Below are 17,032 nucleotides of genomic sequence, written 5' to 3' on the forward strand. Positions count from 1 at the left end.
CTTTCGTTTTGTTCATTCATCGGAATACTATACCAGTGAAAGTTTTGAACAATATATAATTCTATACTATATATTTCAATGTAATTTATTTCATTTAGCCCAATAAAACGTAATGTTAAAATAATTTTGTTATTAAAACATATTGACGCGTTATTTCTGTAGGTACTTGTGTTTGGTTACAGGATCAGCCAACGGTTCTAATGAGGCGCGCCTGCGAGGTGGCAGCGGGAGTCCGTGGGCGTCGTAAGCCCTTCGTAGAAACTTCTTATCGAGCTGATCCCTACGACGAGGTTCATCGTTACCATTCTGAGGATGAACAGGTTCAAGCTTGTGGTAGATTAAACAGAATTTGTTTGATTCAGGAAACAAAAAACAAAATTTATCTAGTACTTACTAGCTGACCCGGCAGACTTCGTAGTGCCTCAATCGAAAAATAAAAGACCTAAACTTTTGTATTAAATAAACTTAAAACAAACAAAAGGAATCCGTCCGACGGAGGAAACATCAAAGGAAAAACAAAATTGTTATTTTTATTTAATTCCGAGCATTTTCATATTTATCTACCTTTTACTGAACTTCCACAAATAATTTAAGACCAAAATTAGCCAAATCGGTCCAGCCATTCTCGAGTTTTAGCGAGACAGCAATTCATTTTTATATATATAGATAGAAGATAGATAATTTTCATTAAATGAATAGTATGTTTTCAAAGATTAATATTCTGCCGAAAGTCGGAAACCGTCACCTGAAATGATTCCCAGGCAATATCCTTTTTCGAGCCAAAGCAAAAAGCCGAATAAACGCCGACGGTGACGGCAATGAGAAATTCAATTTCATTACGAACCGGCTTCGTACTAGAAAAATGAATCCCACTAAGGGCTCTATTGAATTTAAAATTAAAATTGAATTAGTCAATAACAAATTTACGTGAATTGTTATTATAAACGAATCATTGGTACTTACGCTTGCCACATATATTCTGCTATATCGGTTTTCTTTAATTTGGTTTTAGTCATTACATGATATGTATTATAAGTGGGAAGATCGATACTTTTTGGTTGATTCACACTGGCACACGAGTTTTATTTTTAAAAGAAGAAAATATAACTGACAGATATAAGATTGACATAACGATGTTACGAAGGTGTATGTAGTATTTTTTTGAAAGAATAAAATATTTTGTTGTTAAAGTAAATATCCACTAGATTTCGCCATACCATCCCACATTTTTTTGGGGGCTCGTCCGGGATACCGTTCAAGATACCGTCCGGGATGGATACCGTTCAGGATGTCGTTCGGTGATAAACCACAGTGGATTGAGGAATTTCTACAAAGATAAGTTGCTACCAGCGCATTTTCGTTGTGCATCGAAGACTTCGAGATGTTTAAAAATAACGATTTTATGATGAAGTATTATTGATGAAGTTTTGTGTAACGTTATTTTATGCAGACTTATTATATGAAGATTACATAATATTATTTATAGAAGATTACTGAAGAAGAAGACTTATTCCGAAAATTATAATTAACGACTACTACGACCATTTACAAGTTCAACGAGACGATTGTTATTATTATTATTTTATAAAAATCTATTTCTAAAGTAAAAAATGCCTCCTAAGAAGAATAATGATAATGACGAAAGAGAAGAGGTTGAGGTGCATATCTCATTTCGTGATTTGGAGCAGTCCATGACACCTTTCACCGGAGATGATACTTACCCGATTTCGGAGTTTTTTGATGAATTTGAAGATGTTGCTGATTTGATGAAGTGGACTAAAGTGGAAAGATTGATCTATGCAAAGAAACTTTTGGGTGGAACAGCAAAGCTATTTTTAAGATCTATTGGTAGAGTTAAAGACTATCCTACTTTGAAGGAAGCCCTTATTGAAGAATTTGGCCCTAAGTTTAATAGTGCTAAGATTCACAAGAACCTTATTTCACGAAAGATAAAAAATGATGAAACGTTACAAGAATATTTTTTAGTTATGAAAGAAATAGCACTGCATGGAAGAGTAGATGATGCTGCTTTAATGGAATACGTCATAGATGGTATCAATGATCCTGAATCTAACAAAGCAATTTTATATGGAGCTACAGATTTGAAAGATTTTCGAAAGAAGCTAGACATCTACAGTGATTTTCGAAAGAAGCTGGACGTTTATAGCGATTTTCAGAAGAAAAAGAGTACACTATCATATCACCAGGCAGTTCCGCAAGTAAATGTTGAGCCAGGCACATCGTCATCAAGAAAACCGCACTTTAAAAGATACTACAACTGTGGTGATTTAGACCATCAATTCTCCTGTTGTACAAAGGGCATTAAATGCTTTAAGTGTAATTAATTCGGTCACAAGGGAAACGAATGTAAGAATGAAGTTAATAAGTCTTTAATTATTCAGAAGAAAAACGAAGAAGAAAAAATCCCTTACAAGAAAGTGTTATTGAATGGAACAGAGATGGTGGCTTTGATCGATACAGGAAGTGACGCCAATCTTATTACACAATCAGAATTTGAAAAAATTGAAAATAATATCCAACATTATGACAAGAATTCAGAAGCTCGTCTTACGGGTATTGCTAACAAAGAAGTACTTATCAAAGGTGTTTTTACTACTCAGCTACAGATTGATGATGCTGTTACGGATATCAAATTTTACATTGTGGAAGATGATATAATACCTGTAAAGCTGATCATTGGCAACTCCATACTGCGTGAATTCGAAGTTAAGTTTACAAGAAATGGAATTATAATGGAGAAGATACCACTTTGTGCTATTGTTGTTGAGAAGGACGAGGTCAAACAAGACTACAAGAAATTAAGAAAAGAAGATTACAAGAAGTTAGAGAAAGAAGATTACAAGAAGTTAGAGAAAGAAGACTGCAAGAAGTTGGTTAAAGTACTTTACCAGAATCATTTGACACAAAATAGAATACTGTACAAAGAGAAGAATGGAAGTAGTTTTATCGCTGTACCAAAGAAGATGGATAAAGAAATTAGAAGACAGAATTATAGGAGAGGTCGACTAAAAGTTGAAGATTGGGAATGGAGGAGGTCCGATACATACGACTAGTCTTGCTAATTTTATCAAACTATGGATTGATTCGTCTGAGGCAGACGAATAGGTAGGAATGGCCGAGTGGGAAGATCGATACTTTTTGGTTGATTCACACTGGCACACGAGTTTTATTTTTAAAAGAAGAAAATATAACTGACAGATATAAGATTGACATAACGATGTTACGAAGGTGTATGTAGTATTTTTTTGAAAGAATAAAAGATTTTGTTGTTAAAGTAAATATCCACTAGATTTCGCCATACCATCCCACATATATGTGAAGTATGTTTAAGAAAATATGAATTTCCTCGATTTCGGTTTGAGTAGGTACTTTATACTATATATTTTTATGAAGAAAACTAAAGAAGCTAAACATAAGCCGGTCATGACTCAACTTTGAAAAACAAAATTGATGATCAAAATCGATGTGCTCGACATTGTACAATCTTTTATGTGGTGCTGACATGAGCTAACCATAGCTATCAAACAGACTGAAAATGGTGTCCAGAAAAGTGTCTTATAGTCTATATTAATGAAGTTAGACGAAATCTCGATTTGGTGTTGTTGTTGTTTGCTATGTTTTTGAGATAGATCGGTGTCGCCCAGGGACCGCGATGTTTATTCGTTGAACGTGGCGAGGGTTCAGATAGGGATTTATTTGCGACCGGGGCTCAAGATACGAATCCCCGTGATTGGGCTCTGTAATCCTATGGTTTGCGATCGGCTCGTATGTATAGGTATATACCTACTACGCGTTTTATATTCTCATTTTACTTAAAATGACTACTTTAGGATCACGTAATCACAATTAATTAGCATTACCTATTTCCTTCTCTTCTCTTCCTTCACTTTTAAGGTGTTGTAGAATCAATTATGTAGAATCATTTTTGCAGCTGTCCTAGTCCCGTAGGCGGGTACCAATTTTTTTTATGAAATACGGATTTGACTAATATTCACTTTCACGTTGAATCTATAACATTGAGTAATACATATAAATCAAACCTGAAAAATTATAATTGCGTAATTATATTATATATAATATATTGCGTATATATTGCGTAATTAATGGTGATAGGACGTCTTGTTAGTCCGCACGGGTAGGTAACACCACCCTGCCTATTTCTGTCGTGAAGCAGTAATGCGTTTCGGTTTGAAAGGGGGACAGCCGTTGTGCTGTAAAAACTGAGACCTTAGAAGCACGTGTCTCAAGGTTGCTGACGGCTTTTACCTTTAATATTAGGTAGACCGTGAGCTCGTCCAACCAACTGAGCGATAATAAAAAAGTATGCCAAAAGAATTATTAATTTTTGAAGAGTACATATTATTACAATATTGGTCACGTAAAAATGAAAAATTTAAATAAATCATGCACAATTTAGAAAAAACTTCGCACGATTATTTACGTTTATTTTTTCACAGAAAACTTTAATTACCGAATGATTTTTTAGCAAACCGAATTTTACATTTTAGCTTCTAAAAAATTCAACAGAATCTCTACTTAATGCACAATGTCTATTTAAAAAAAGTAGAAAAAAAGGTGGTCTATAAATAATTTGTGTACAAATCAATGTTAATATTATAAGCCGGATTAACCGAAAAAGCTAGTTATTGTTATGTGAAATGAAAACTTTTGGATGGATAATCTCGGCACAAAATTTTACCCGAAAAGTTAATTAATTTATGGGATCTCGTTGCCGAAAGTTACCTGCTTATGCAAATAAGGAAATCGCCTTTTGTATTTGTAGCATTATGAGATTGGCTTCGAACTGTCTTATATATTATACTAGTTCTGCCCCAGTCGACAGTGAAATACCAAATTTATCGTGGACGCGCAAACTGATTACACAAATAATTTCAAATGAAACTAAATCATCGATTTGCAAATTTTATGAAATGTGTAAATTGAACTGATCAGCAAAATCGCGTGTTTTATTAACCAAATAGTCATAGCCGTCATGCCAGTGGCACTATTGCGAAATAGTAGAACTCGAGAGAACATTTGATAAAACAATGGGCAAAATATGTCGTATTTTGATGGTACTATGCCAGAAACTTTAATACCATACACTAATAAAACCGCAATTACAAATTAGTTTTTCGAGTGCAGTCTTCACGACTAGCATCTTTCGGCTTATGTAACTATGACAAATATCTTCATCCTGCTCATACTCCGGTATTTTGGGAGTAATGACAAAGGGAAGATCTTCCACCGAGTGTGAGAAATTACTCAGTAGACCGACGGTCCAAATGCTCTTGTCCTGAACTTGTATATATTCAAACTTATCTTGAAAGTAGCGTTTGTGAGATTTAGGCATCTGTCAAATATGTATCTTCTGTTCTATGATAGCTACCCGCTAAGATACGGTCGTTCGGCATGGCGCTCAGTTGATGGGTTGTGAACTAAAATACTGCAATGTGGACCGTATCTTTGGGGGGTCTTGAAAAAATAACATTCAAATTAATATAGATATAGTTTACTTACTCTTATTGAAAAATCGTATCATTATTTGATAACACATTTGATTCTTCCGGACAGGTTAACAATCGTGAGCACTCGTGATCACATTTCCCGGTACGTACGACTTTCATTATATTTGAAGCTCAGCACTCAATGTGGAAAGTGTTAGTTCTCGCAAGTGAGGCAAGGGAAAACACATTTAGTTACATACATAATAGTACTTTTGCTCTCTTGAGTTCGTACCTATCGCCGGTTATTTTTGGAGCTGTGGCTAATTCTTAAAACGGTGGTTGAGATAACATTTAAGTTGAGATAAATAAATATTAATTTCAAGTCGATACGCAATATTTTTTCGCTCAGGAATTGACAGGAATGCCGGATATACCAGTGCACGCTCCATGCATATTAAGTTGACGGTTAAGCAAATTTCGTAGGTACTTTTATTTGTTTTTGAGTAACTACGCAACTTACACAGCTGTCGCTTATCGAAAACATGGTAGGCAGTATTTATTACAGAGTTTTTTAAACATTGGTCGTAAGGCGTGTAATGTGTACACTGACATACATATATATCTATATTAAATTTGCCGCAAAGAAGTTGCTTATAAAGTCGAAGAAGAATGACATCCATCTTTTTTTTGTTATTGAGATTTCGTTTTTCTATGGCAAGGTGACTATACTTGAGACCTTAGAACTTATATCTCAAGGTGGGTGGCGCATTTACGTTGCACATTTCCATGGGATCCAGTAACCACTTAACACCAGGTGGGCTGTGAGCTCAACCCATCTAAGCAATAAAAATAAAAAAATAAAAAGGTGAGAGACGGCATCGGATGGACAAAGAACTCGTTTGCCCATCGAAAACAAAGAAAATCTTAACGTTAAGCTTAAGGCTTTTTCTTTTCTTTTATACAGGGTAACCTTTGTTATCATTACGAAAGAAAGAAACCTCTGTCGACTCACAATGCTTGCGCACCTCCTCACTCTTCGTGCCAGCTCTGCGCCTCAAGTCCAGAATGTCAATACGTCAACTATATTCACGCACAGCCACTGCATTCTTGTGCTCAGTCCGCTCGGTCGTCTTCGTGTTGTTACTATTGTTAATTGGTTTTGAATGTATTGCTAGCTATGATCGATTTGAACTATTTTAAATTTTGAATAAAATTTTATTTATTGTACCGCTTTTCTTTTTTCTTTTAGAGGAATTTAGTGAGTAATGTTGTTTTAGTTATTTTTTTACGTACGTGAACGGGCTCGCATTCCGTTTCTTAAAATATTTTACAAGCTTTTAACTAAACGGCACCGTCCGCTTCAAGACAAAAGGTCAAAATCTCGGTTACCTATTGTGTGTGTTACTCTTTAATTATACATAAATTCCACCTTAAAATCGAGAAGAAATCTGGTGATGTTAGTCCTTAAATCAACTGCGATGCAATAAAAATTGCCAAACTGAGGTGAATAATTATTTTTCGCTAGTATGTATATCATATTTCTAACGAAACAATCGTATTCTAACGAAACAATTTCTAACGAACTCTCTTCGTAAGTAGCAAAACTCGGCCGCCCTCGTGTAGCAATAAATGTATGAATAATAAGTTATATAATGAAAAAACTACGTTATTTAGGCGAAGAAAATGTAAACTAAAAGTAAAGCTTGGAAGTCGTCGTGACCTAAAGGATGCCCGGTGCATTCGCATCAAACGATAGAACGATGTCCAAATCCTTCAGGCGGGTACCATTCTTTTCTAATGAAATACGTATTAAATGTTCATGATTGACTTCCACGGTGAAGGAAGAACATCGTGTACCTAATATAAGTCAAACCCGAAAAATAATAATTTGCCTAATTGCTGGTGGCAGGACGTCTTGTAAGTCCGCACGACTAGGTACTACCACCCTGCCTATTACTACCGTGAAGCAGTAATGCGTTTTGGTTTGATGGGTGGGGCAGCTGTTCTACTGTGTAAAAACGGAGACCTTGGAGGCTCGTGTCTTGAGGTGGATGGTCGCATTTACGTTGTAGATGTCTATGGGCTCCGGTAACTACTTAACACAAGGTAAGCCGTGGTTTTGGCCCGTCTACCCATTTAAGCAATAAAATTAAATAGGAAATCTAAAATTTCGATGTTTCGATTTGCATTACCGTTTGTCCTGAAACTTCCTTCCATAAATAAAAGTCATTAGAGGATACTTTTTTAAATTAACGACTTACAATCCCCCAATTCCAATCATGTGGTTGCAGAAACTACTCTCATTGTTTCGTTCAGTAAAATTACAAAATATCCACACATGATTTTTTTTTGTTACAGGCAACACAGTCACCCAATGGAAAAAGAAAAATTTTGCGAATCAAAAATTTCGACAGTATAGTTTCTCAGTGATAAAAGTTAGTGAACATGTTCTGTTTGTTCCCGATGTGTAGTTCTGTGTTTCCGTGCGAGTGTTAGTGAGGTATAGTGGCAAATGCGAAGACGGCGTGGCTGGGCGGCGGCGCGAGCCCCACGGTGAGTGTCCGCGCGCACCATGCGCCGCCCGCTGGCGCTGCTGCTAGTCGCCGCTGCGAGCGTCGCTGTTTCCGCGCAAATCGCCTGGACGCCAATCTTTCTTGACGGCAGCAGTAAGTTTGACATATTTCCATAAACACGGTAGGCAGCGGCTTGGCTCTGCCCCTGGCATTGCTGAAGTCCACGGGCGACGGTAGCCCACTGAGTTTCTCGCCTTATCTTCTCAATGGGTCGCGTTTCCGATCCGGTGGTAGATTCTGCGAAGCACTGCTCTTGCTAGGGTCAGTGTTAGCATCACTCCGGTATGAGCCCCCTGAGCTCATCTACTAGTTAAGGTTAGGCTGGAATAGCCTCTCAAGGCTATCAGCTTAGGTAGGGAAAAAAAGAGCGACGGTAACCACTCATGATCAGTTGGATCGTATGATCGTCTGCCTACAAGGCTAATAAAAGAAAAACACGTGTACATTATTTTATCAGGTATTACCAGAACATATTTCATATAGAAATAAGCATCTATCTATACCAAGGAGTATTACAACGTTTTTTGGTGTACTCAAACTATTTTACATTTCAAATTCTAATCGATAGTTCGACGAGTAATAGGCAGAGTAGCATGCTAATCCTTTCGAACGAATTAATTAAATGTAGCTAGCTCTCTGAGAACATACATACCTCCTTTTGTTATGTTATTATTTATCCATTTTGGAAAATTGTGTTTAATTAAACGATGATATTAACATTAAACATCAATGAATTAATTTTTTTCTCGGCACTCAAACATTATGTGAAAAGACTAGTGATAAAATTATTATAATTTACTATTACGATTATATCGTTTGATAATCGACAGCTACGATTTCGATTATGTCTGTTTAATAATAAAAAGTGCTATTATCGATAAGAACATAATATTTATTACGATAAAATAAAGCGGGCAACAATTGCTTAGAACTTAATAAGTTAAATTTTTTAAATTTTTTTAACCTGTAGGTTTTAATTTGATTTTTTAATAGCATTTTTAATTTTTCAGAACTCAATATGCTTTTTTGTCATAAATATTTTCTAGATAATCTCGATAGCCGACGATTCCAATTAATCATTACATATCAATAATCCTTGATTACGATTAATCGAAATCGTAAACCAACAAATAATCGGGACCTGGAAAATATTTAATTAATATACTGACTCTGCTGGGATTCGAAATCGGATCCACCGCAGTAGTCAATAAACCTAGAGCAACGAGACGATCAGACGGTGATACAGGCGATGCATGACTCGCGAAATATATCTCCTTCGGATTTCCGTTGCGACATTTGTCGAACGCGGATCTAAAAGATCGGAGGCATCAAGATCGCCAATCGATTCGATCCTAAAACTGGTTACGATTCTTTTATTTATTTATAAATATTGTATATATAGATTATGGCTCACTTTAGTGATTACCGGAGTCCATAGACATACCATTGTACTCCTTGAGACTATTAGGTCGAAATATCAATTGTATTTCAAATTGGAAAGTAATAACTCGCGGCAAAAATAAACAGATTAACATACCGTGCAAAATTATAAGAGGTTTTGCGTTTATGCGCATTTTATTGTAATGAGAGTTTTATAATAGTGACTTCTTGTAATTTTTATGGATTTTACAGCGTTAATGGTGGCCACCGATCTTGGATATTAAGTTTGATGTATTTAATTTATCGTAATAATGGATTATCGTTAAACTAGAATCTAAGCTTTATAGCAGAAATAGCTATTTTGGTATCACTTAATAGGTTAACAATCAAGAAAATTATTGAGTGAAAATGACGATTTATAAAGTATACCGCTGTAAGCTAACCAGTCCACTACCCATACAAACGGACAGAGCGAATTGCGAGCCCGATCAGCTTAAACTTCAAAACAGTTTCAGTGGACTACCGTTTCGGATGTTTGTTTTCAACAACGGGAAAAGGTTGCGCTTCGTACACAATTAAATTGATGATAACAGACTCTTATTTCAAGTGTGTAGAGAGAAAACGTGAAGCGTCTACATGTGTTCCTTTAGTTTATGTGTAAACTGTCTCTTTTTTGCTACGCGATAAGGCCGAAGATCTACAGGGAGAAGTAGTGGAGAAACAAGAATATTAACGACCTGTCATTTTTGTAAATACTTTGACATTGGCAAAATCAATGCCAAAGGCGTTGGAGCCCAATTATTTAAATATAAAAAAAAGAATATTAACGAATTGCAAAAATTAAAACTTTTTACTGTATAATCTCGCGTGTTTTGTGTCTACATATTATTTCTGACGTTTCGAAAACTTGATGTGGAGCAGAGCATCCATACTATCTAGAACCACTGCGTTGATCCAGTGTGCACTACTTAACGGTAGACAGCGGCTTGGCTCTGCCCTTGGCCTGCCTTTGTCTGCCTACAAAGGCAATAAAGAAAGCATTTCGAATGTCATAGTTGTGGATGCAAAATGTCCTTTGCTCGTAGGTCAAGTGGATCTCTGGACGCAGTCGTCAAGCGGATGCGCGTGCCCAGGCGAGGGCGGCGAAGAGTGCGCGTGTTGCGTGCGTGACGGCGCGTGTCCGTGCGGCGACATCGCGCCCGCCCGCTGCTCGCAGTGCGGACTCGAACAATACTGTGCTAATAGTAAGATAATTATTGGTAATAATTACGTAATTACTGGTGGTGGGACCTCTTGAGAGTCCGCGCGGGTAGGTACCACCACCCTATCTATTTCTGCCGTGAAGCAGTAATGCGTTTCGGTTTGAAGGGTGGGACAGTCGTTGTAACTATACTTGAGACCTTAGAACTTATATCTCAAGGTGGGTGGCGCATTTACGTTGTAGATGTCTATGGGCTCCAGTAACCACTTAACACCAGGGGGGCTGTGAGCTCGTCCAACCATCTAAGCAATAAAATTTAAAAAAATACAAAATTTTCTATCTATCTATATATAAGTATATAAAAATGAATTGCTGTTCGTAAGTCTCACTAAAACTCGAGAACAGCTGGACCGATTTGACTAATTTTGGTCTTGAATTATTATATTTATGGAAGTACAGAGAAGGTTTAAAAGGTAGATAAATATGAAAATGCTCGGAATTAAATAAAAATAATAATGTTGTTTTCCGTTTGATGTGTCCCCCGTTGGACGGATTCGTTTTGTTTGTTTTAAGTTTATTTTATACAAAAGTTGAGATCTTTTATTTATCGATTGAGGCTCTACGAAGTCTACCGGGTCAGCTAGCCTAAAATAAATATGTGTAAAGAAAAAACTCTTTAATTTTATAAATATTTTTCTTAGAGAAGTTCACTCACTTGTCATTCAATGAAGTGAAATAATTCAATCCAAATAAAATTATAATAATATTGTTTAAAATATCATTTAAATATAGATAATAAGTAAGCGTTGTTTTTGTATTTATATTACAGAAAATTTCATTGTCTGGAGTATTTGATATCATTATTATATAAGTATATTTAATATAAATAAGTTCATTTAAAATAATGCACGTTTTAACAATATTATGCTTTATAGGATTCTGTTAACTCTTATGATGAGTTAAACTTACAGACTCAGAATATATTAATCAATATCAACTATCTCAACAATTATTTATTTTGAAGGAATTCCTGCAAGCTTTTGTTGCCTAAAATCGTGTAAAGGTTGCAATGTTTTAAATATGTTTTCTTTAGTCGAATTCTAAAATAATTAATTTTTTGGTAGTGTGCAACATAACGATAGATTCTCGGATCCTGAAGGCAAAGTCGGGGAAGAGCTTTGGACAAATTAAATCGCCATCCATGGAAGGACCAGGTTCCTGCTCTTACTTCCTACAGCCCGACGCTGGACAGCGGGTAGAGCTACAGCTCTATCGACTGGTTTCTGTTGGAAAATTTAATGGTACCAGGTAAGAAAAGATGCAGATTTTTCATACATGCGACAATGAAATCATTCCATTCGAATAAACATACATATATATCTATACTAATCTAAACTAATATTATAAAGAGGAAAGATTTTTTGCTTGTTTGTAATGAATAGTCTCCGAAACTACTGAACCGATTTGAAAAATTCTTATATATTAGTAAAATAGGCTATAATCTTTTTTGAATAAAATTAAGGATCCTTACTAAAACTCCAATAATGTAACCAAAGGTGTAAAAAAATTACCTAAAATATTCTTTACATCGCGTACCCTGCGAAAACTATTGATGATTATTATAACACATTATTATTTACAAAATGTCGCGACAGCAAATGTCCATATTGTAGTTATGCCGCAATAAGCTTCTTTTATTTAAAAAAATAAAAAGCTTCTTTTATTAAAAAAAATAAAACAACGTCAAATATCGTTGAAATTTTTGTTAAAGACCCGAGCGGAGCCGGAGTGGGCCGCAAGTTTTATTATAATCTCAAACGAGCCAGTGAGCTTACGGCCTACATGATAAGTGGATAACTTTTAAGGGTGCGCGAATAATAGCTTCCCGTTTTCAGTAGGCAGCAGAAGTGGCTTTGGCATTGCTGACGGTGAATACCTATAATCAGCCAAAGGCTCGTCTGCCAAGAAAGGATATAAACAAAAACAAATCGGCAGGGCAGTCATGTGATCATCTATCCATATACGCTTGAAACATGCGTGACTTCAAATACCCGAGACAATTAAAAATATTTTTTGAGAGAATGATAGTTTAGATACTACTATAGACAATAGTCTGGAAAAATCTGATAATAGTAAGTCCTGGAGGCTGGGGTCGTATACCAGCTACTTTTGATTAATATGGCCTGTCTGAAATCGTATTTTACTTTTCGGTAATAATATTTTCAGTAATAAGCACTAAATATACTGAATAGATATGCATCGTAATTAATATTATTTTAATTTCACTCAAACCGTTACCATGTAGAGCATACATCTGTTACACGAATAAAGGTAATACAGCGAAATCGACATGAAAGGAAGGTTGAAAATTATTGGATGTGACGGGTCCGACGTTGTCATACGCAGTCAGCTATGATCAATGTCCCGTCAAATCTAATATGGGAAACGAGTCGTCTTTGTAATACCGCCGAGCATGTGTTCCAAATGATACGCTCATTGTTCATTCTGTCAAAATTTTCACTTTTGTTATAACATTTTTGCGGTATATTTTAACTATCGATCGAATCATTGTGTATTACTAAATTCAATACTAAAATAATTCACTTTTACTTCTGTGGTCTTTAGTGCTTAAAAAGCCATGCTTAACCCCTAAAAAGTCGTTCAGCATCATGTCCCATATTTTCAATGAAGAAAGAAGGGCGAAAAGAGAAGGACCATTTCGTCTTTCCTGTCCTTATTATTGAGTATCTGTGCAACCTACCCCGAGTCATTTGGCGTCAACAAGGCTGGAAGTCCTCAATAGGGGAAAACGACACTTCACATCTGGACAAAAGCTTTTGCTTCGGAATACACCAGTTCGGTGTCGCTTGGGGTATTGCTCCCACCTATGGGACTCCCAAATACTGGCTACTTCTATTTGATTCCATACAAAAGAAGACCATTTGGAGTGGTCGTTAATCCCGTTTTTTACGGATCGCTTGGAACCTCCATAGATGGAGAGCCTTTGGTTCTCTCTATATTTTTGACCGTATGTTCCATGGGGAATGTTTTGAGCATTGTTTGAAGTGATCCCATGATCTCCTTTTTATCATCGCGCAGCCCATTACTGGAGCAGAGTTCATCCATGCTACTAAGAATCATTGCGTCAAGTCCAGTGCGTTTCCGGAGAGCTTCTCTCCTCGATGTTTTCTGAGCTCTATGACATACATATCTTTCTTCAAACGAGGTTTACTCAATGGTAGGCAGCGGATTGGAAATGGTCCATTAGCAATGGTAACCATCAACATCAGATGGGCCGTGCGCTGTGAAAAGGGAGTAATTGTTGGCATCTGTCAAATTTAAGATAAAGAGTCCAGTTATTTATTGAATCAAACACTCATACCATATGTATGAAGGCTCGACAATGGCGCTGGTGGGAAAGACAACAAAAATTTTCCAACAGTATGGTGCAGCGTCAAGTATTGAACTCGTCCGGTATTAAGCCGTTTCTAGTCTCCGATTGATCGCAGTTCGTCAGGAGCAAAACTGCAGAGACGAAAAGCTTGCCTCTCTTTTCCAATGTCTCCTTTTCCAGGATATTCCTGATATGCATTTGTAAAATAATCACATTTACAGATAAATTGAAGCTACCGGTAACATTATTCATGATAATAACATTTCCCGTGACTCAAACAAACTTTGTGAACCAACAAAAAGTTTGCGTTTAGATGACGTGACCTAGCATACATTACATACACAATACTCGGAACAGTTTGGTGTAACAATGTTTAGACTGTAATCACTTTGTGGTCCGTGACAGGAACTACAGGCTTTGGTACGGCATTAGCCGTAACCACTGTTTGCATTCGTTATTCGTTTAATTTACTTGGTTGCGACCATAATAAGCTACAACCAGAATTCGCATTGTGGGACATCAACACAGACAACAAATTTCGGAAGATTTAAATGAATTGTTGTTCTGTTTTTGTTTTCATACACCTCTGCGTATCTTTAGAGGTTTTCTTCATAACTAGTTAAAGCTGTTACGCTACACATCTTATACATCTCGCCTTCAAAATCTATTGCAAGTTGATTGTGTTACGTTAACGATTTTCATGTAAGTTTCAACAACGAACACATCAATTTTCAACTTAATAGTGCTACGCGCTGGGGTTCGGGATAAATAAGTGTTCCACCAAAGTATAACTTAAAACTATATTAGTGCTTAGAACACTTTAAAATTCTTAATTCACTTCTTCAGCCTCCGAGCCTTCAGCTTCAGGTGATCCGTTCGCTGTTTCGCTTCGAGTAGTTCTGATCACTAACTGACTGCGTGCCATTTCTGCAACACTTTTATAGTCGATCCCTAGATTTATTGAGTACATTCTGGGCAAATCGAGTAGCTTCGATGTGTGTTTCTGCTATTTGAGAATAGATGGCGTTGTAATTCTCGATATTACTAGTACCTTCGACATTCGTTCGGCTATTTGGCGATAGATAGCGTTACTCTTACCGGTGTAGAAATAGAAACTGAAGGAAATGCATTCGCATACGCACTGTGGAGAAGACAAGCTCTCCAAGCATTTTTTAAATACTTATGTCTATCAAGATCCAAAACTTTATTCCAGCCGAGTATGAAGACATACTTTTTTGTAAATATAGAAATATCTCTCATTCAGTCTGCCATATTTCAAACTGAATACGAATGAACTTTGATGAGGTTACCACGGAATTAAATTTAAATTATATAGCATTTTATCTAAGTGTCTAATGAGAATTCCATCAATCAATTTATTAATTACTAGCGACCCGCCCTCGCTTCGCTTCGGAAACATTAAAACACACATGAAACCAAAAAATAAAAATTAAAAAAAATTAAAAAAAAGTAGCCTATGTTCATCAGGGACAATGTCGGCTTCTAATGGAAAAAGAATTTTTCAAATCGGTCCAGTAGTTTCGGAGCCTATTCGAAACAAACAAACAAACAAATCTTTCCTCTTTATAATATTAGTATAGACTACAATAATTTGAAAGAAACCGTATTATTCAATTTGCGTAATTACTGGTGGTACCAGGTGGTGGACCTCTTGTGAGTCCGCGCGGGTAGGTACCACTACCTATTTCTGCCGTGAAGCAGTAATGCGTTTCGATTTGAAAGGTGGGGCAGCCGTTTTTAACCATACTTGAGACCTTAGAACTTATATCTCAAGGTGGATGGCGCATTTACGTTGTAGATGTCTATGGGCTCCTGTAACCACTTAACACCAGGTGGGCTGTGAGCTCATCCCCCTATCTAAGCAATAAAAAAAAAATTAGAACATGAAGCATATTATTAAGTTTAATACATATGAATTTAATTATTTCATTTTTTTATTGCATAGATCGGTGGACGAGCTCCCGGCCCACCTGGTGTTAAGAGGTTACCGGAGCCCATAGACATCTTTAACGTAAATGACGCCACCTACCCGAGATATGAGTTTTAAAGTCTCAGTACAGTTACTTTAATAAAACTAATAGATACATTTAATAAGATTATTATTTTTATTTGCGCAGTTGTGTAGGCGGATGGATCCAATTGAGTAGTGCAAGTGCAGTTCGGACTGATAGTGTGGCTGAAACTCGGCTTTGTGGGGCGAACGAGCGTTACACTCCGCCTGTTGTACTCTTCGCAGACCATGGCGCAGCTCTGCTTGAGTTCAGGTATCAGAATTGCACAAGTGAGTTTTTTTTTCCTATCTAACCGAGAGCCTTGAGAGGCTATTTCAGCGTAACCTTAACTAGTAGGTAAGCTCACGGGGCTCAAACCTGACGACGTTGCTAACACGAACCCTAGCAAGAGCCGTGCTTCGCAGAATCTACCACCGGATCGGAAACGCGACCCACTGAGAAGATCCGGCGAGAAACTCAGTGGGCCTGTGTCTGAGGGTTAATTTACTCGTCGAGCCCTTCGTCGCAAGCGACGGCTTCGACGAGAACGATGACCGGGCAAGTTAGTAAAAAAATTACCGAACTCCCTTAGTTTAGAATTTTAGTTTTCTAAACTAAGGGACGTTGAAATGGCAGTGGGCAGGACACATTGCTCGTAGAACGGATGGCCGTAGGGGCCAGAAAGTTCTTGAGTGGCGACCGCGTACCGGAAGACGTAGCGTGGGTAGGCCTCCCACAAGATGGACCGACGAGGGGGGAGGCCTATGTCCAGCAGTGGACACCTGGGGGCTGATAAGAAAAAGAAAGAAACTAAAAAAAGATATGAAATGTTTGTTTGATTTTTAAAATTCTACTTTGCGACTTTTTTGTAATGTCTATATTAATGAATGCTGCAATTACACGAAAAGTAATTCGATAAAGTTGCTACATAGTTGCTATGAATCGAATAGAAATTGAGTAATAATATATTATTTTCTTTAAAATTAAAATGTACGTAATGAAGA

At 36.8% G+C, this 17,032-nt stretch overlaps 1 protein-coding gene across 3 annotated transcripts in view; it reads left to right on the forward strand.

Annotated features, from left to right (window-relative positions):
* LOC114251372 (uncharacterized) overlaps positions 1 to 17,032 on the forward strand; it is a 57,130-nt gene that overhangs the window by 18,494 nt on the left and 21,604 nt on the right. The window contains exons 1-5 of one of the 3 annotated variants that reach the window (XM_089727764.1): positions 181 to 320; positions 7,827 to 8,134; positions 10,507 to 10,665; positions 11,747 to 11,930; positions 16,155 to 16,301. In XM_089727764.1, the coding sequence (XP_089583890.1) occupies positions 8,041 to 8,134; positions 10,507 to 10,665; positions 11,747 to 11,930; positions 16,155 to 16,301 (584 nt within the window). In that variant the 5' untranslated portion in view covers positions 181 to 320; positions 7,827 to 8,040. Of the gene's footprint in view, positions 1 to 180; positions 334 to 7,826; positions 8,135 to 10,506; positions 10,666 to 11,746; positions 11,931 to 16,154; positions 16,302 to 17,032 lie in introns of those variants that run through there. The other 2 variants (XM_089727766.1, XM_089727765.1) reach the window with 2 other exon arrangements.

This window comes from Bombyx mandarina, chromosome 05 (genome assembly GCF_030267445.1).
Source record: "Bombyx mandarina strain Sakado chromosome 05, ASM3026744v2".
Lineage (NCBI taxonomy): Eukaryota > Metazoa > Arthropoda > Insecta > Lepidoptera > Bombycidae > Bombyx > Bombyx mandarina.